We start from the raw sequence: 19,870 nt of genomic DNA on the forward strand, positions 1-19,870 counted from the left end.
GGGCGCAATGGCAACGTCTGGATGAAAAAGTCCTCGCCGCGCGGATGAGCGGCTGGCCGCCTTCGGCCACGTTGCGAGTCTCGAGCTTTCCCGGATTTCCAGGTTCCAGGTACTTCCCTTGGGCCCCGACCGCGCCCAAGGCCGCCGCCACCACCGACAGCAGTAGAGAAGGACGCAACACGACACTTGCCGCAAGCTCCCAGCCGGGCCATGGCGAGGCTGTGGCGTTTCGAACGCATGCGCAGTGCGCCCGCCCGCACGCGGCGGGGGAGGCGGGGCCGTGCGGCCTGGGCTCCGCCCCGGAGCGTCCGGCCCCGCTCCGGGCCCCGCCTCCAGCTCGCCGCGGGCAGCCCGGAGCGGGGAGCCGGCCGGCGGAACCGGGCAGGGAGCGCCTGGGCACTTTAAGGAGGGGGCGGGCCCGGAGGCGGTGGCCCCAGGAGCGGTTGCCGCGGGGACGGGGCGTTGACGCGGCCCGAGGGCGGAAGTGAAAAACTTGCCCCGGCGCCCCGAGACAAGTTGGCGGAGCTGTGCGCGCGGTGCGACGATGGGGGGCTCGGGCAGTCGCCTGTCCAAGGAGCTGTTGGCCGAGTACCAGGTGCGCGGGACGCCGGTCCCCGTGGAGTTTGCGCGCGGGCCTGCGCTGGGGAGCGGGGTCCCGGGGCGGGCGGCAGAGCGGGCGAGGCCTCCGGGAGTCTCTTGAACCCCTCCCGTTTTGCCTTCCAGGACTTGACGTTCCTGACCAAGCAGGAGATCCTCCTGTAAGTGCCGTGTCGAACCTCAGCTCCCGAATCCTCTAGAGGCGGCTTCGGGGCGCTCTGTCCACAGACGGGCAAACTGAGGGCCCCCCAGAGGGAGGGACGGGGGCCCGCCTGCGGTCCGCGGCCGAGCTGGAGCTGGAGCTGGCGCCCGGGCCCCGAGCCCCGGGCCGTGTCCTCCGCCCGCCCCGCCCTCCCTGCCGGCTCCGGGGCCCCGGCTGCGCATCGCGGGCGGGGGACACCTCGCAGCCTCGGGCCGGGCTGGGCGCTCCGGGGCCTCCGCTCCGCTGGCGTCTGCGTAACCGAACTTCCTGACCCAGCCGGGCAGGGGCTGCTGGGGCTCTCCGCGGACTTCGCCTACCGGGAGCCTGGCTCCTGGTAACTTGATCTGAATTAACACAGTAGCCGTTAACGCTTACTGAGCACTCTGTGCGCTAGGAACTGTGCGAAGTGTCTACACTACCTAATTTAATCCTCAGGAGGGAGGTACCGGACAATGAAACAGGTTTCAGAGAAGTTTGGTAACTTACCTAAGACTACACTCCAAGTAAGGGGATTTGAACTCGGGCTGGAACCCCCTTCCTAGGCGCGCGCCAGCTTTTTCTGGTCAAGGCACTTGAGTGAGGAGACTCGTTGGCTTCCTTTGGCAAAAATAATCCCACTGGGGAGGAGGTGAGGGCTGAGGAAGAGATCGTTTAGGGTAGTTGCTAAAAAGAGGGAGGCTTTGAGAAGCTGGAGATTCCTGGAGTGAAATGGGAGAGAGATTTCAATTTTACTCTTTTCTCCCTGTTCCTCAGGGCCAACTTCTGGCTCCTTCTAGAACCAATGCCCAGTACAGTGCCTGGCACACGATAGGCCCTCAGTAAATACATGAATGCACTCTCAGCCTGTAGTCCTGTGACACGGGATTCTACAAATGGGACTACATATGTAGTCTCCCTTTGGCTTATACCTGCTGACTGAGACGTTCTATGCATGTGCCTCAGCTCCTCACCTGGTTTATAGTGGGTAACAAGGCAAGGCCGGGGATGTAATACACACAGGAAGGTTTGCCAACAGGTTCCTCTTCTTCTGCCAGAGCCCACAGGCGGTTCTGTGAGCTGCTTCCCCCAGAGCACCGGAGTGTGGAGCAGTCACTGCAGATACGAGTGTCCTTGGAGCAGATCCTCAGCCTTCCAGAGCTCAAGGTGCCAGTCCCCCACCCTCCCTCTGCCGTTCGTCTTGAGATCATGTGGTCAGTGGTCCCCATTCTGGTCTTCTCTCCATTTAGCCCTAATTTCCTGGGGACAAGGGCTTTCCCAAAATCACCCAGTGGAATTAACTAAAGTGGTGTTTTGCAAACTGGGATTCTTGGACATATTCTTGGAGAGTCAAAGAAGTTTTGTCCTTTAAAAGGAGTTGGGGGCGCCTGGGTGGCTCAGTTCGTTAAGCGTCTGCCTTTGGCTTGGGTCATGATCCCGGGGTCTTGGGATCGAGCCCCAGATGGGGCTCCTTGCTCATCAGGGAGCCTGCTTCTCCCTCTCCCTCTGCCTGCTACTCCCCCTGCTTATGCTCCCTCTCTCTCTCTCCCGTCAAATAAGTAAATAAAATCTTAAAGAAATAAATTTTTAAAAAGAGTAATGAATAAATAAAAGGAGTTGAGCTACCTTATTAAAGTTTGAGAAACCCTATTCCAGAGGCTGATTGCCTCCCCATAGGGTTGCTGTGAAAAAAATTTTTTAAAGATTTTATTTGAGAGTGGGGGGAGGGGCAGAGAGAGGGACAAGCCGACCCCATGCAGAGCCTGACGAGGGGCTCAATCTCACAACCCTGAGATCACAACCCTGAGACCATGACCTGAGTGGAAATCAAGAGTCCGACAAGTGACTGAGCCACCCAGAGCACCCCTGCTGTGAAAATTTTTATGCAAAGGGTCTGGCCTGGTCCTTGTATATAACACAGTGAGGGTTCAAGTACATGTGTTTTAAAGTAACCAGCCCATCTTGTTCTCTTTGTTTAGGATGCTTTCATCTTCCTTCTCTGCCCCTAGATCTGCCTTTGGGTCAAACTGACTCACAGGATGCCATCCCTGTTCCTTCCCCAAGCCAGTTGGTCCTCCAGCCCTCCATGCTGGCCCTAACAGACCGATCCTTCTCTACTGTGAGCCTGAGCTCATGGGGGGGGGGGGGGTACTGTGACCTGCTCCCTCCGGTTCCTGGTGGGATTGGAGGAGTGTGTGACCTGGGCTGCATCTGCGGCGTTCACACGAGGCTCTCTTGCCTAGGCCAACCCCTTCAAGGAGCGAATCGGCAGGGTCTTCTCCACATCCCCCGCCAGGGACAGCCTGAGTTTCGAGGACTTCCTAGACCTCCTCAGTGTGTTCAGTGACACAGCAACTCCAGACATCAAGTCCCACTATGCCTTCCGCATCTTCGGTGAGAGCCAGGAGCAGCCCGGTGGGACACGGCCTGTTCCCACACGGTCTTGGTGGTGGTGTGCTGCTCAGGAGCCCGGCCTTCCGTGGAGCCTTGGCGCTCACCATGACCACATCCTTTCTGGCTTCCTGTGTCTGTCTCTAGACTTTGATGATGATGGAACCTTGAACCGTGAAGACCTGAGTCACCTTGTGAACTGCCTCACAGGACAGGGCGAGGACACACGGCTTAGTGCTTCGGAGATGAAACAGCTCATTGACAACGTGAGTAGTCAGGCCAGGCCAGGGAGCGGGAGGGAAGGGCTGGGACTTGGCCTGAAACCCTCCCTTCCCCAGATCCTGGAAGAGTCCGACATTGATAGGGACGGCACCATCAACCTGTCAGAGTTCCAGCACGTCATCTCCCGTTCACCGGACTTCGCCAGGTATGATGGTAGCGGTTCCCCTGCGTTCTGGTTCCCTCTGGGTCCCCATCTGCTGCACCTGAGTCTGGAATGTCAGGATGGGAGGCAACAGCCAGGCTGCGAAAGCCCCAGTGCCTCTCAGGGTCTCAGGGCAGCTCTTCCAAAGGGTCTTAGGGAAGATGTGGGCAAGTTTGGGGTTAGCCCCTCCCCTCCTCTTCCGGCAGAAAACCCGACCCACTCTTCTCTGTTCAGCTCCTTTAAGATTGTCCTGTGACAGGAGCCACAGCGTGTGTCCCAGCAAGCACCCCGTCAGAGAGCCTTTCCTCTGCTGAGCTGTGGCTGAGGTCACGCCTGTGTTGCCAGGGCCGGCCAAGCTGGCCTAGCCCAGAGCTGGCACCGTGCGGTCCTGCTCCAGGCAGGGGAAGGCCCTCCATGCCAGGGCCTCTCTCCTTTGTCATCGCTCTGTTTGTGTTCTACTAATCTATAATAAAGGTTTAGACGTTTGACCCTTTGCGTGGTACTAGAAACACTGGTATGAGGAAGGACTGGACTTTAGGAGCTTTCAGTCATACAGGGAAGAACAGATCTAAAAGGCCAGCAGGAAGTCAGACTGTAGCCCACCTGGCCCACCCCTCATGAGGGGGTAGTGACAGACGAACTCCTCTATATCCTGATGGTGGTGGTATTTACAGAAGGTAATGTGAAATTTTTAAATTTAAAAAGAAAAATGACAAAACCCCTGATCCCCTGTGCTCCCACCCTGATCTGAACTGGGGGAGGTGCAGGTAAAGGGGTTCAGGGAAAATGAATGAATTCCTTGCCCCTCCCCACCTTAAGGACCGCACTCCACTGGGAGATGGGAGTCGGCCAGGCCAGCGTGGGTCTGGCCCACTACCCCCTGCAAAGTGGAAGCTCAGAACTCCCCAAAACTCAGAGAACTGGACCAACCTCAAAAAGTAACAGTCCTTTGAGAGGAAGGGCCATGATTCAGTTTCTATTTAGATTTTATTAAAAAAAAAAAAAAAAAAGTAAAGTGCCTCTTATTAAAAAAAAATAATAACAAAATTGACATGAACACAGGGCTCCTGTGCCGGGCAGTGTCAGTCTCCCTTAAAGAGGGAGCAGGCAAGGTGGAGGGGCTGAACCGGGGGTTGGGCTCCGGGGAGGAGTCCAGGGTGGACATGGGGAAAAGGGACACACAGGTTCGTAGGCTGGGATAGAGGAAGGAAGGCAACAGTCTCTTCCCTGACTTGGAGAGAAAGGCGTCCATAGTCTAAAATGGTCTCCTGGTCTCACGCTGCCCCTGTCACACGTGGCTTAGTGTGACAGGCTGGAAAGGTCCGGCAGGTGAGTGGGAGCCCAACGCCTTGTGAGGGCAGTGGTGGCAGTGTGGCTCTCCGGTCCCTGAGGTGACGGGATGATGGCTGTAACAAGCTGGCCAGCTGGCAAGGGAGGACCCACGGAGCCCGAGCCGGCTTCTGCTTCTGTGGGGCCAAGCGGCAGCCGGTGGTAGTGGGATAAGGCAGAAGGTAGAAAAGGCCAGCTGGTGGCGACTGCCAGCTCTGTCTCAAACCACCACTCGGTGAGCCTGCCACGCCGCGCGGCGGGTCTGTTGGTGCGCATGGAGTACTGTGATGTCTCATTCTTCTCGCTTCACATTTTCAATTGTTTTTTAAACAAAGGGCTCAGTTTCACACAGGGAGCACTGTTCTGCCCAGCCAGGCAGACCCCCACCTGCAGCTGGGCCCTCCCGGGCCACGGCTGTCGGTTGGAGGGGGCCTCGCTACTCAGCGGCAGAGCAGCAGGCCAGCGGGCCCCATCCCCGAGGGCTGGGTGCCACAGTGGTGTTCCATGAGACGCAGAGGTCCGGCCGGCCCCCTCTGAGCACTCACGGCCTCTGAAGCCAGGGTGGATTCCTCTACCGGTGCGTTCACACCACGGAGTCCCGGATCTCAGAGCCCAGGCGGACCCGGGGCCGGGGGCACACCGGGGACACCTCCACAAAGCTGTCCTGGATGCTGAGCGGCCTCTTCTCTGACTCGGTGAAGACACGGGGCGCCGGGGAGCTATCTGACAGGGCCTGGTAGCCTCGGTGGTCGAGTGGGGTGCTAGGGGGGCCTACGCCATTCAGCGGCCGGGTCTCAGGGGGCAGCGCCACAGGGCGGGTCTTGGGGTGCACACTGGCACACTCCCCCTGCTTCAGGAAGACTTTCATGCCAGCCCGGTGCCGGTAGAGGAAGAATAAGATGAGAAGCACCACGGCGAACACGAACAGCACGCACATCACCAGGAACTCGGTCCAGTAGGACTTGTCTACACCCCAGCTGGCCTTGCTGCCGGCCGGTGCGCTCACCCGAGACGTGCTGATAATGACCGGCACGCTGCCGCTCCGGTCTGCTCGGTCTGGTACCACATCCTCTACCACCTTCGGGTCGTAACAGGCGACCAGCTGCCGGAAGCCCTCCTCCAGTGACCAGCACTGGAACACCCCCAGTTCCTGCTGGCTGCCCACCAGCAGCAGGTCCCCAGTGGGCAACACACGGCAGGAGGCTGAGGCATTGACAGGGAGATCATTGTGCAGCCAGAGCCGGGTGGCCAGGTTGGAGAGCAGAGGGCAGGCCAAGGTGTTCACTGTGTTGGGCTGGAAGTAGACTTGCTCACACCGCTTCTCGCCTACGGACAGAAGAGGCACCGGGTAAGGGGGGGACCAGCATCCCCAGTAGCCCCAGGCTTGCCCCACCTCTCTCGGGACTGTACTCCTTGTGCCATGATGTGCCACTGGGGACTCTAAGTCTGGGACGAGGACGTGAGGACAGGCATTTACACCTACCCCTGCAGGGCCTTCTCAGCAGACCTGGCCCCCACCTCAGCTCCACCCCTTCACAGGGCGACTTACCTGTTAGTACAGAAGACCGAGACCCGGGTGAGGAAGCATTGCAGAGATCCATGGTGTTAGCCCCCTCAATGTCCTGGATCCATGGCCTGAGGACCAGAGAGTCAGAGAGAGGCCCGGAAACCATGCGCCCACATGGCCCCACCCCCAGTGCAGCACAGGCCCTTCTCCGGCCCTGCAGCCCCACCAGGGCCTGGGGTTCAGGGACCGCCAGCCCGAAGACGGAGTAAAAGGCAGGTGGCTTCCCCAGGCTGAGTCCCCATGCCTGCAGGGTCTGAGTCAGCATCTCCTCTGTTTACACAGTATTTATTTCAAATACAAGTTACTATAACACTTCCCTGCATTACAGAAGCAATATGGACCTTGAGAAAAAGTCTGGAAGGACAGCTGGGTCTCTACGCGCGTCTCTTGTCTCTTTTAAAGCAATGCACGTGCACCGGCGTGTTTAATAAAACATCATCAAGAATAAAAGTAATTTGTGAGACACTCACAAAACCTAAAAAACTCAACCAAGTACAAACGCTGAAGACACTACAGGAGTCACACACAATCTACCAGCCGGTGGTGATCGTGACAGGTGGCAGTTTGGGCGCGTCCTTCCGGGGGCCCACACGTGTGCTCAAATGAGATTCTCTGAAATATAAAACTGGCACCAGGGCTCCCTGAGCGTGAAGCAAGGACACTACAAGTGGGACAGAGTCCATTTTTATTTAAAATACATCTATTTTTGTTTATTTCACACATATATAGAAAAACCTGGTAGGGCATATATCAAAATCTCACTGCAACTCTCTCTAGGTGGTGGGATTCGGGATCATTTTTGTTTACACTTATTTCTCTACTTTTCAAGTTTTCTACACAGACATCTTCCAACCCAATTTAGTGCTTCTGAAAGCGATTTTTAACCCGTTCGTTAATGGATTGTCGAGCGGCTCTTACTTTTCGTTAAACACGTTCATGCGCCAGCCCCCAGTCTCCTGCAAGGCTTTTCAGAACTGGGACCCTTCATACTTTACCAAATGTACAAAATGAGGTCCCCGGCTCTACAGATGGGTCAGGCAAACATCATTTACTAACTGAACCAGAGCACTTCCGAGCGTGGACACAGAGGCGGCCGCCTGGGGATTCTACAGAGGGCCTAGGGAAGGTGCTGTGGGGCCGCGCACAGGGATGGACAGGTGGGAAGGGCCGGCAGCAGCTCTCACCTGGAGGCCGTCTCAGGCTGGTAGAGGCTGATGTGTCTGCATCTGGAACGGCTCCAAGCACAGTAGGGGTCCCGGGCGAGCACGCAGTCCCCGCAGCTCTGGTAGAGGCTGCAGTTGGCGACGGGCACCTGGACCACACCGGAGTAGGAGGCGGCATAGAGCAGCCCCTGTGTGGACATAGACACGGCGATGAGAGGCGAGCGCGGGCAGCCAGGGCCACCGCCCACAGCCACAGCCGGCCACTCCCCAAGGAGCCTCCTCTCGTGCTCCCGGGCACCCCACTCTCTGCTGGCTTATGCTACGAGCCTGATCTTTCCATCCTGGTGGTGCCAGGGTGCTTGTCAAGAGCAGAGGGGCACCCAGGCGCGCTCCCTCGGGCTCCTCCCGCTCACCTTGCCGGTGTCCAGGAGCAGGCTCTGCACGGGCTGTCCCGGTGGGAAGATCTGGAGCTCCTCAATGATGTGCACCCTGGAGCCCACGTCCACCGCCTTGTGCAGCCGGCCATCACCTGGAACACGGACGGCACTCAGGCCCATCTCCCAACAGCCGGGGCTCCCGGCCCCTGAACCTGCCCTGCGGTCGGCACTCACCGGTGCCCAGGAAAAGCACGTCGTAGGTGCGGTGCAGGCCACGCACACGGTGGACGGCCACTCGCTGGTAGCGGGCCCGGGGCTGCAAGAGCAGTAGCTGGCTGCGGACCTGCCCGTCCATCAGGAAGTGGTCCTTGAGGAAGTTCAGCACGCGGTCTGGGAGCTGCAGGGACGAGCTGATCCTCCTCTCCCGGGCACTGTTGGTGATGCACTGGAGGAGGAGACGGCGGCGTGAGATGGAGAGTCGCGGAGGGCCGCACGCGGGAGGGGACGCCTGGAGACGCGGCCAGGACTACCGGTCCGGACTCCCCGGTGGACAGGAGGGGTATCTGCCCACCGCTCGGAAGCCATGGCACATCACTTGTGGTTCTGCATGCGGCCAACGCGCTGATGTGGAGGCCCAAGGGCAGAGCCTGGGTGAGGGGCACCCGAGGGCCCTGGCTGGCAGGGCCAGTTCCCCTTCCTGCCCAGGCCCCTCAGCCTCAGCCAGGCTTCAAGAAGCACAACCACCCTTCCTGCTCCTTTCGCCAGTGCTCAAAGGAAGCCCTGGCCGGCCGGGTTTCCTAGTGTGGGGGTCAGAAGGTACCCTCTCGGGGCCCCAGGGAACTGAGGCCCAGGTTGGGGACAGCCCACGACGGGAACAGTGACACTCTTCCTTGGCTCTGCTCCCCCCTCTCACTTTCCTGTTCCCTCATGGTGCTTCCTGGAGTCACCTTCCATATCAACTGCTGACACTATATCCTTGTTTTAAGGTCTGCTTTGGGAGGAAGCCTCTGAGGCTGGAAGGACCGAACGATGGTGTCCCCATGGCTGGGCCACTCACCCAATCACTAGATAAGGAGCCCACAGCTGAGTAGGGGAGAGGCACAAGCAAAGGGACAATGACAAAAGCACACACTTAAGTGTCTGGATGGGAGCACACTGGCTCACCCTGAGGCAGGTTCCAGGCATTCCAACATTTATAGCCACATCCAAACCAGTAAGACAAGCAGGCCTGGGCTTTGGTCCCCACTTGATAAGAAAACAGACTCAGAGAAGCCAGCAGGCTGTGGGGAGCCAGCTCGTCAGCACCCAGTACTCACCGCTCCAGGCCGGGGTGTGGGCACTGCGTGGGTCACCGTATACCACTGCTGTGTCTCACGGTTCACCTCCTTGTAGAGGCCATTGAAGGCATTCTGCACGTCCCTCATGGTGAAGACGCAGACGGCAGAGCCCTCGGTGGTCCCCCTGTGCCTACAAAGGAAATGGCTGGATGAACCCAGGAGCCCTGGGCGTGGGATGCGGCCAGCTCTTGGGCCCAGTTCCGGTCATCCCCCGCGCCCTCCCATCTCCAGTTAGGTTCCGGGGGCCGTACCACTGGGATGTGAAGACCCCGTAGAACAGGGTGTCATGCCAGTCCTGCGGGCTGGGGCTCAACGTGAAGACGTCCTGCAGCACATTGAACGGGAAGCCGTCGTCCGGCCGCGAGCATAGCAGCTGGGCCTTCAGGAAGGACGTCCAGCGCTGCTGTAGGACCCGCTCGCCGCCCTCGTCCCCCTGGGGGAGGGAGAGAGAGGCCGGGCTTACGCACAGGCCAGGGTAGGGAGCCTGGACCCCCCTGTGGCCCCTTCCCAGTGGTAGCTACACAGACACCAGAGGGGCCAGCCAAAGCCAGGGAAGAGCTCCGTTTAAAATCAGGAAGACACGCAGCCAGGTCCCATCACTGGGTGGCTGGCCGAGTAAACAAGGGTGCCTTCCTTACTGCAGAGTACCCGGAACGGACGGGGGTCTGCCTACACACAGGGAAAGAGGTCACGATTCCCCGCGAACAGGGACCCTAAGTACCCGCACTGCAGTAGAACTCCCGTTTGTAAAGTCTTTTAATAATATAAACACCTATATATTTACACGGACACCAAAAGAAAATAGATTACCAAGGAACGTTCTAATCACCTGTGGTGCAGCAGGAGGATTCTAACGCTAACAGTCAACGTTTAGTTGTTGCCTACCACACTCCTAAAAGCCTTCCGGGGATAGACTTAGCTCACGTAACAACTCTGAGAACGGTCTTATCGTGCCCACTGAACAGATGGGGAGGCTCACTGAGAGGGCACGGGACTTGCCCAAGGTCACAGGACCAGTGGGGTCGGAACTGAGGTAGCCTGGCTGGAGTCTCTGCTCTTTGTCGCGATGCCACACCGCGTCTTTACATTGTAAGTGATTTTTGTGTGTACTTTTCTGTACTTTCCGCATTTTCTTAAAAAGGAAAAAACGTAAGAGCTATGTCAATTTAAAAGGAGAGAGAGAAAAGCAGTTAGCCAAGCTGTTCCTCCTGGAGGACAGAAGAGGCCTCCTGGTGTTTCCTGATCCTGTACCGGGGGGACTTTGGGGTCTCTGGGTGGGCTGCCCCCCTCACCTTGCAGATGCGGGCGATGCGGGACACGATGGTGTTCTCAAAGAACTCAAACTCCTGGCCAGTCTCGCTGAAGAAGAAGTAGATCTTGTCATCGTCCCCTTGCAAGCTGCCCAGGCTCTCAGGAATATAGGCCGAGGCCACAAACGCTGGGTCTGTGGGACCAATGGGGAGTGCAGGGTCAGCCTGGGAATCCCAGACAGCGAGAGACCCTTCTTGGTCTGGCCCTGAAAGGAGAGCGTGCCCCTCCCTGGGCTCTGGGCACTGCCCACTGGGTGCGTGGGGAGGACTTCACCTTGGAGCCAGTTGAGGGAGCTCTCGGTCTTGGTGGGGCGGAGGCTGTGGCTCCGGGAGATGGCTGGGTCATTCCCTTGGAAGCTGCTGACAGTTCCGGTGTAGAGCTCACCATCTGCCAAGAGAACATTCCCATGGGAACGGCTCCTCAGCACAGCCCCTTCTCCCTACTCAGGACCCAGAGTGACCCCAGCACTGCCTATCTCGCTTGAGGTGGACAGGGGAGTGGGAACTGGGAAGAGCCAAACCCAAGGGTCACTCTGCGCCCCCCGGGACTCAGCCTGGCGGGGGCCCCACCAGCTCAGGCCTGGGACCTATGCTGCCCACCTTCCCACCCCCCACACGGAGCCTCACCGAACTCATCCTGCCACTCTGCCCCCAACACTCACCAACCACCAGGGCCGTGGACTTGAAATTGGGGTCAAAGGGACAACGACCCTTGCCATCTTCCAGGAGGATGTGCCCCACCTCGTCCTGCGCCAGAGTGAAGCTCTCCACATTCTGCAGGGAAGCAGACAGAAGAGCTCAGGGGCACACCAGGGAATGGGCGGGCTTGGAGGGAAGGAGGGGGTGTGCCAGAGAAGGCAGCTCTGGAGGGGTGAAGTGGGAGGCAGACCACCCTCCTCATCTCTGCACCCAGAGCGCAGCGCGGGCCCTGGCTGCTAGGACCGTCTGTGGTGGACACTCCTAGCCCCAGTGACCACAGAAGAGACGTGACAGGACTCAGAAGGGGCAGCAGCTGGATTCAAACCCGGGTGTGTCTGACTCCAAAGGCAGTGCTCCCACCCTCTGCTAAGGTGTGTGTAAAACAGAAACGTGACAGTGAGTGCGTGTGAGGAGGGGCGTGGGAGGTGGGCTGTGGAACTGAGTGAGGGCAAGGGAGAGCCTGAGGAAGCAAGAGAGGGTATGAGTCCTGGGCTGGCCGGGACCTTTGTGCCCGGGGTGTTCCCTTGCTCCCCTCCCCGCCCCCACACCGGCCACCCCAGCCACCAGATCTGGGGCTGGGCCTCAGGGCTCTCAGACCCACTGTTCCCCCAAAGCTTCTTCACCCTGGGCCCGGCCCTGGACCAGGCACCGGGGCTGGGCGACAGCTCCCGACACAGAGAGACGGGCGGCTCCCAGGCCAGCCACAAGCGAGCCCGGGCAGAGAGGGGCACTCACGATGTAGGTGCACAGGGGGCTGAAGGCCGCCGTGCCGCAGGTGAACAGGTGGGTGCTGTTCAGAGGCAGGAGGATCTTGATGTAGTTCTGACAGTCGCGCTGGGGAAGGAGGGAAGAGGAGGTCAGGCCCAAGCACGCCACCAGGGGGCGCCGCCAGGCCCTCAACACCGGCATGTGCGGGGCGTGCGGGGCAAGCTTCTGCTCTCTGGCGCTCCTCAAACCCCAGCGCAGATGAGAATCCAGCAGGGTCCTGGGGCAGAGCAGACAGGTCCACGGAGTGTGTGTGCTGCAGGGGAACCTGGGGGCTCGGCCAGTTCTGCGTTGGGTAAACTTCTCTTCAGTCTGGGAGTGAAGGCACAGAAGCCCTCCCCCTTGGGGTGTCTTGGCCCCCAGAGGTCTTTTTTTGGAACCTCAGTGAAAACCTCTGGTCCTCCACACCTGCCTGGTGAGGTAAGCCACAGCCCAGAGCAGGACCCCGGACCCCAGACTCATGATCGCCTCTGCAAGGGTGTCTAGCAGGTGTCTCCAACAAAGCATCTGACTGTTCCCCAAACACTTTATCCTCAAGACCTTTCCCCTTTCAGCTGCTCAGGCCCCAAAACTCGCGGTCAGCCCCAACTCCTCTCTCAGACTCCCCTCCTACCCCCGATCTCCCATCAGGAAGTCCTGGTGGGCCCATCTTTAAACTACATCCGGAATCTGACCATTTCTCACTTCCTTTACTGGTGTCACCCCCGTCTGGTCCCCCTCACTGGGCTCCCTCCCTCTGCCCCTGCCTCACAGAGGCCACTCTCCACCACGGCAGCCAGAGTGACCCTTTTTAAACACATGCCAACCACAGCACTCCCCTGTCCAGGCCGCTGGTGGTTCCCCAAACACCTCGCTCAGATTAAGTCCAGTCCTGCCCGTTCTCCAGGAATCCCACAGCCAACTCCCTCAGCAACATGTAGTCCTGACGCAAATGTCACTTTCTTAACGAGGTGTGGCCTGACTACCTGTTCCAGTGGCTGCATTCTGCCTGTTGTTCTTTCTTCTTTTTCATAATCGTATTGCCAGTGTCTAAAAGGACTTGGGCACAGAGTACGTGCTTAATAACCGTTTGTCCATTAAAAGAAGTCGGGGGCAGTCAGGACTTGAATCTGTGTCTGAACTCAAGTCTGGGGCTCTTCGGCCTTCACCTCAGCCGCCTCCTGCTACACACAGGACAAGAGGTCTCCAGGAATAGTGGGGAGTCCTCCAGGAGAACCCCAGGCTGGACCAGACCCCCATGCCCAGTGGTCTGGCCAAAACCACCCCAGGATGGGTCAGACCTGCTCCCTCAGCCCATCCGCAGAGGGATACCAGTCACTGCTCTTGCTGGAAGCTGACTTTATTCGGTTCTGATTAGGCAGGTGCCCTACACGTACCAGCTCACTGAAGCCTCATGGCAAGTCCTGTAAGAGAGGTATCATCATCCCCATTTTACAGGTGGGGACGCTAAGGCTCAGAGAGGCCAGTCTACATGTCCCGGGTCACAGAGATAGTTAAGTAAAGGGCCAAAGCCAGGTGTGGCCATCTCTGAAGCCTAAGCCCTTTTTCCCAAAGCTGCCTCCATGCTGGGCCCGGCGCACCGCTCTCCACCCCTCCTTCGGCCCAGGTGGCCTCCAGCGGCTAGCTCACCTGTGGGTCCTTGCCCTTGAAGCTGCACTGCTGCTTCCTCTCGGCGTCTGCACTCCACAGCAGCTGCAGAACAAGAGCAGGGGAGCGTGCAGGTGGGAATGGAGGGGGTGCCCGGTCCCTCCTCTCCCATTGGCAGCATCTTCACACCCAGAAGGTCCATCTTTCCGTCCATCCGCCCCCTGCCATCCTCTGCCCAGCCTAGCCAGACCCAGGAGTCATCTCACCTCCTGGTACGTCCCGCCAGGCAGGAAGCTGGCGCTGCTGTTCAGAGCAAAAAGGGCCTCTCGGGCACCCACATACAGAGTCCTGCCATCCCTGCTCAGCAGAAGGGCTGTGTAGTTGGAGACGTTTTCCGCTCCAAATCTGAGGAACGGCCGCTCTTTGGAGCCTGGAGGGAGGAAGACGGACATTACCTGGGGGCCATGCCTCCCACGAGAAACTTCTCCTACCAACCTCGAGGATGGGCCGATTTGAGGGAAGGGAAGTGAGCAAAGCAGCACATGGCAAGGAGCTGGTGATGGGCGGATTAGGCTGAAAGGGGAACAGCATTCCTGGACCCTCAAACATTATGTAAGACACAAACGCACAGAGATGAACGTAAAAGAACATCTACTACAGCGCCATTCACATTAGTGAAAACTTGGCAACAACCTAAGTGTCCAACCATAGGGGACTAGATGAAAGGACATTATTAACACCACACTCTCGGATATGATGCAGCCGCTAAAACTGATGTTGTATTAGAAACACCAGAAAAACAAGCAAAATCAAGAGAGGCATGGTCAAAAATGAAGCAAACTAAAATATTAAGTGATGGGTTTTGAACATGTAATAGAATAAAAGAAAGGAGCCTTCGAGTGGCATCAGATCCAAGGAGAAGGACCTGTAAGGACAGCCCACCCCACCCTGGTCCTGCAGCAAACGATTTACGATGGCCGAGGGAAGCAGACTCGGGGCCCTGGTCTTTACCTCTTACCCCCAGCTCACAGTCCCTGGTGGAGGATTTACGGTTATAGAACAGAATGCACACTGTTACCAACCTTGACCTCAGGAACCTGACTGTACAACACAGACATGCTGTGATGCTGGGTACCAGGGTTGTTACGGAAAAAAATGGGAGTCTCTCTCTCTTCGGGACAGCAAAGAGGGCCACAAGATATTGTCAACAGTTAATGGAATAAGAAACTGAGGTTTAAGTATAAAAAAAAATTTTTTTTTAAGTTTCTTTATTTTTTTGGTAACCTCTACCCCCAACATGGGGCTTGAACTCATGACCCCAAGATCAAGAGTCACATGCTCTACGGACCGAGCCAGCCGGGCGCCCCTCAGGACTAAATTACAGAGGCAACCCAATATAGCGGTAGAAGAATGTTTGCAGGAGGTGGGGAAGGCTGATGGAAGTGATGGAAAGCCTTCTTTTTCTCAGTAGCAAAGCAGTAAATCAGGTAAGCCAAGAAAGAGTGGTGCAAGCATTTTACTGAAGCCAATGGAGGAAACCACTGTATTAACAAAAGTCTAACTGATTTAAAAGTCGTCCCCTTAACCAGGCCCGAGGCTGGGGATGACGGAGGCATTGGTCACTTTTCACAGTAAGTACTTCCACGCTTAAAAACGAATTATGTGCATGTATCCTGGATACAAACTTGAAATACCTTTCATTGTTATAAAATACATAATAACAGGGGCGCCTGGGTAGCACAGAGGTTAAGCATCTGCCTTCGGCTCAGGGCGTGATCCCGGCGTTGTGGGATCGAGCCCCACATCAGGCTCCTCTGCTATGAGCCTGCTTCTTCCTCTCCCACTCCCCCTGCTTGTGTTCCCTCTCTCGCTGGCTGTCTCTATCAAATAGATAAATAAATAAATAAAATCTTAAAAAAAAAAAAAACATAATAACAGGGAAGATTTCTAATTATCTACCACCAAGTGACGATGACAGTTATAAAACAGTAAGTCTAGTTAGATCTTATTTTTTGTGGGAAAAGTATAAACAGAAAAAGATGGAGAAAAAAAAGAAGTGGGAAAAAAATCCAGGAGGATGAATCACAAAATGCTGAAAATTGGCATCCCTGGTGGGAGTATAGGTAATTTTTTTTTCCTTTTTACTTGTCATGTTTGGATTCTATAATTAGCAGGTTACTCTTGTGTAATGCGAAAGAAATAGAAGGAAAAAAGAAAGAAATGCACATATCTAACCAACCAGGGTACCGTTTGCGCCTTGAGCAACTAATGGGTTTGAAGAGAAATTATTTAAAAAATCCGAAGCAGCTGATAAGAAATGAAAAACAAGCAGAAATGAGCCGCCCTGCCCGGCCTCAGGTATCTCCTATCTGACCAACAGATTATGACCACGCAAACAGACACGGTCTCATGAAGCTGAGGCACCAACAGGAGAACATGCCAAAAAGCACTTGTGAAGACAGCTTCATGTGCTGTTACGTGGTGAGTGTTTTTACGGACCCCCAGCCTGGTTCCACAAAGGGCGAGAAAACAAAGAAAAGAACGCAGTGAAACGTAAACACTAAAATCAAGAACAGAGAAAAAAAAAAAAAAAGGCACCAAACACAAATTCAAGGAAAACACCTAAACTGGAGAGTAAGGGCATGTTCACATGAGCAGGTCAGAAGAGATCTTCACACAGCTACTAGAGATGGGTTGTGCATTTAATGCCGAGCCTCCTGGTGGCTGAGGAGAAAAGGGAAACAGAGTGACCTTGTTCTCACTGTCCAAGAAGAGGAACACATGGCAGCCATTCTGGAGAAGCTAAGCTTTTTGTCTAGCCACTAATGCTGAAGGGAGCCCTCAGGTGGGACGTCCTAGCAAAGCCAAGGGGACATGGGATGGATAGCATCCCGCCAGCAAACAGGATGACAGAACTCCCAAGGCCGCTCTTCACAATGTCTCCCGGTGAGGGTGAGGAGGCAAGGTGACCAGCGCAGGAATCGATGGGAGAATGGGTGTGGCTCTGTAGCTGGGAGTCTTATGATGCTCTAGGAGCAAAGCTGGAAGTGGGGGGGAGGGGGCACTGGGAATTCATGGGGAAAGTCACGCCTCACATCCGGACCCCAAACTCTGGTGCTGAAACCGTAGGGCAGCTATGCCCCGCAGCAGTCGAGGCCTGTCTTGGAACTATAAAGCCCAGAACTGCACGAGACTCTAGGTCTTCTGACCCCAGTTCCCAACTTCTCACCACTTACCCGCACTCTACACGCTGGGAAGCCCAAAAAAAGTTTCTAGGACTAATCCCCCACTTTTCCCAACCACGAAATTTCCAAACACAATGGGGCCCAATTGCGTTGCTTGCACTATGTGCCGATGACCTTTTGGAACAGCCTGACCTTTTCATGCTCTGCTCCTAGGAAGTCGCCCCCTGAAGAGGCCCCTCCCGTTGGCCAGCACAGGTCCACACCCGGGAGGGCGCAGTGGGGCAAATGTGCAGATATTAAGCCCCGCAGGCCAATGACAGCCCTGCGAGGTACGCACTGTAGTTATCCCCAGTTTACAAAGGAAGAAACCAATCTTCAGAGAGACCAGGCCACTTACACAAAGCCCCACAGCACAAAAGCAGCTCTGGTGGCAGGCTGGCTTAAGAGGTCTCCTTCCCGAAGAACCCCTGGGCAGCCAACTCCAGGATGCAGCAAAATCGCCCGAAAGGCCTGACCTCCAGGTCCAGGCCTGCCCTACAGATGCTGCCACCGCAGACCTAGGATGGCCTGACCATGTGCGATTTTACGAGCTCCCAGGTGATTGTGAAGAGGGAGGCCCACCGACCACCCGTGAGGAGCACCATGCAGGGCCTCTGGACGGCAGTGCAGGCGCCGGGTCACTGACCTTTAGCTGTCTCACACACATCATGGGGACAATGAGGAAAATACAACTCCCAGTGGCCTCACGAGGAGGAGTCCGGGAGACTCGGGCAAACATCTTCCACATCTCCTTTGCGGTTCTCAGAAGGCAAGGGCTGTGTCTCAAATTTGCCAACGCTTATCTGCCCGCACAGGCGAGGCATCTCCCCAGGGCGGGCTGGAAGTCTAGGCAGGAGGCTGCACTCAGAATCCATCCAGACACAGAAATGCCGAAGGTCAGAGATAAGCTGCCATCCAGGTGGCAGCTCAGCCCTACTCGGGCCTGGGAGGGAGTGGAAAACTGCCAAAGGTCATGTAGACAGAGCGCGGCCAGCTTGGAAGGACAGCCAGGGCGCCAGCGACTCACGACCCCACCCGGCCGCACCTCCTCCAGTCATACTGGGAGTACAGTCAAGGAAATGGCAATAGGACAGAGGTGGGCGAGGGGCCCGATACCACGCATTCCCCTTCTGCGCATTCTCGTCCTTTGTCCCCCTGCCCTGAGCCTCTCAGACCAAAGCTGTGGCGTCCTGAAGGCCTTGCTCCCCCGTGGTCCCCTGGCCCAGTGGACTTCACCAGGGCTGGGCCACGGGGCTGGCTTCCCAACTGGGGAATCTGACGAGACAGATTAAGAGTATAGGCTCAGGAGTCAGAGGCCTGGCTTCAAACGCTGCCTCTGTCACCTAACCATGGTTGCCACCAGGACAAGCCACTTAACATCTTGGAGCCTCGCTTTCCTTATCTGTAAAATGGGGATAATAGCACCTTTCCTCATAGGGCTGTTATGAGAAGAAATTAGATTATGTATGTAAATAACAACGTACATAATAACCCACATTTACCGAGAGCTTCACTCAGAACAACTGTGCACACGTTAGCCGAGTGTCGGCATGGTGTCTGGCACGCGATCAACCCTTGACTGGATCAAAAACAAAATCCGAAAGCCCTGCAGGAAAATCCAGCCCAGCGAGGGCTGCCAGCAGAGCAGGGCTGTTTGGAAGCGCTGGGCCTCCCTCGTCCTCAGGGTTAAAAAAACTCACGAGGGGCGATGCCTAAGCCAGGTCTGCAGCTGGTCACACGGGGGTCTCACGGCCAGAGCATCAGCTCTGAAGCCGGACGGGTGTCGCAGGACGTGCCGTGTACCTGAGCGGGATTTTGCTCCGTGGTGTTCTGCGTGGCATTCCTGCCCAGGTGCCTGCGGTCACCTCCAGAGTCACTATACAGACGTCTGTGTGGGCCCTGCCTGAGCTTGCTGAGGTGTGTGTGTGTGTGTGTGTGTGTGTGTGTGTGTGTGTGTGTGTCTGTGCACCCTACCACAAGGCTTGTCCATGCTTGTGTGTTTGCTCTGGGTTGCTTTTCATGGAGAGGTGACTGGGAGGGTTGTTGGTGTACTCCATTCCCTGTGAGTGTTAGCACACCTCGGAGGCAGCCTTAGCTTCTAGGCTGCTCTCTGTGTGGCAGAGAGAGCGTCGTGTGTGCTCTCCTGGGCGGCCTGTGCTGCTCACACATCCTCCACGTCCTCTACCCAGCGGGTTAGTCCAGTAGAGAGAAAACTGGTCTGCCTGAGGCTGTGGCCGGTTCTCCTGGGCAGATGAAACCTTTCTGTCCACCCTGGGCAGGCCTGAGCTGGTGGTGGCTCCCCCGGAGCTCCAGGAAGGTAGCACAGGGGCTGGCCTGGGGCTGCCTCCTTGGAGAGGGCACGTGGGATGGGGCGCGTCACAGCGACCTGCAGGGCCCCGCTCCCCCAGCCCTGGGGCCTGGGGCTCTCCGCAGGAAGTGATGCGGGAACAACTCAGCCCCCAGCCTCAGCTAGAGCTTCTCCCCTTCCCTGTGACTCAGCCGGAAGCTCGGAGCTCTCTGGGGTGAGACGGGAATAGGGCTTAGCACGGTCTCCACCCAGCCGAGCCAACGAGCTGCAGCAGGGCCGTGAGTCAGAGCACCACCCCACCTTTCTCTCCACGGTGGCTCCTGGCACCACAGCTGACACTGACCTGGCCTTAACATCCTGACCCCCGCAGGCCCCAGCAGGATGAGGCCAGAAAACACCAGCTTCTCCAAGGACTGAAGAGGCGGGAAGGTGCTCCCCGTGCAGGGAGGCAGCTCGCTGCCCCTCAGCTCGAATCACAAAGTCCCCAGAAAGGGGTCTGGGCCCCGGGACAAGTGCCCGGGAGCCTCCCGAGAGGCTCCATGAGAGTACCTCTTCTCCACCAAGGCGTCACACTGGACTCTTAGACCCACCTGCATCTGCAGGAGCACCACTCC

At 57.0% G+C, this 19,870-nt stretch overlaps 2 protein-coding genes across 7 annotated transcripts in view; one reads left to right on the forward strand and one right to left on the reverse strand.

Moving 5' to 3' along the window:
* The first annotated feature begins 348 nt into the window (after positions 1–348).
* CIB1 (calcium and integrin binding 1) lies at positions 349–4,078 on the forward strand. Its single transcript, XM_045812992.2, has 7 exons — positions 349–595; positions 724–758; positions 1,834–1,942; positions 3,019–3,169; positions 3,314–3,432; positions 3,505–3,593; positions 3,825–4,078. Exons 1-7 carry the CDS (start codon positions 545–547, stop codon positions 3,844–3,846), a joined length of 576 nt encoding a protein of 191 aa, XP_045668948.1. The 5' UTR covers positions 349–544; the 3' UTR covers positions 3,847–4,078.
* Positions 4,079–4,558: 480 nt separating this feature from the next.
* Positions 4,559–19,870, reverse strand: part of SEMA4B (semaphorin 4B) — a 90,140-nt gene continuing 74,828 nt past the window's right edge. For all 6 annotated transcript variants that reach the window (XM_087856635.1, XM_087856636.1, XM_045812991.2 and 3 more), the window contains 13 exons: positions 13,991–14,154; positions 13,767–13,829; positions 12,108–12,206; positions 11,336–11,447; positions 10,948–11,061; positions 10,656–10,807; positions 9,615–9,796; positions 9,343–9,493; positions 8,261–8,471; positions 8,063–8,178; positions 7,671–7,837; positions 6,469–6,554; positions 4,559–6,245 (listed from right to left, as the gene is read on the reverse strand). In XM_087856635.1, the coding sequence (XP_087712761.1) occupies positions 5,503–6,245; positions 6,469–6,554; positions 7,671–7,837; positions 8,063–8,178; positions 8,261–8,471; positions 9,343–9,493; positions 9,615–9,796; positions 10,656–10,807; positions 10,948–11,061; positions 11,336–11,447; positions 12,108–12,206; positions 13,767–13,829; positions 13,991–14,154 (2,360 nt within the window). In that variant the 3' untranslated portion in view covers positions 4,559–5,502. The remainder of the gene's footprint in view (positions 6,246–6,468; positions 6,555–7,670; positions 7,838–8,062; positions 8,179–8,260; positions 8,472–9,342; positions 9,494–9,614; positions 9,797–10,655; positions 10,808–10,947; positions 11,062–11,335; positions 11,448–12,107; positions 12,207–13,766; positions 13,830–13,990; positions 14,155–19,870) is intronic.

Source organism: Ursus americanus, chromosome 28, assembly GCF_024610735.1.
Source record: "Ursus americanus isolate L20-20 chromosome 28, mUrsAme1.1.p, whole genome shotgun sequence".
Classification (NCBI taxonomy): Eukaryota; Metazoa; Chordata; class Mammalia; order Carnivora; family Ursidae; genus Ursus; species Ursus americanus.

What these genes read in the sequence shown, in the direction of transcription:
- CIB1 (XM_045812992.2), top strand. Translation starts at nt 545, where the DNA reads ATGGGGGGCTCGGGCAGTCGCCTGTCCAAGGAGCTGTTGGCCGAGTAC. An exon ending in CTATGCCTTCCGCATCTTCG is followed by an intron (nt 3,170 to 3,313) that starts GTGAGAGCCAGG and finishes GTCTGTCTCTAG; the next exon opens with ACTTTGATGATGATGGAACC. An exon ending in CGTTCACCGGACTTCGCCAG is followed by an intron (nt 3,594 to 3,824) that starts GTATGATGGTAG and finishes TTCTCTGTTCAG; the next exon opens with CTCCTTTAAGATTGTCCTGT.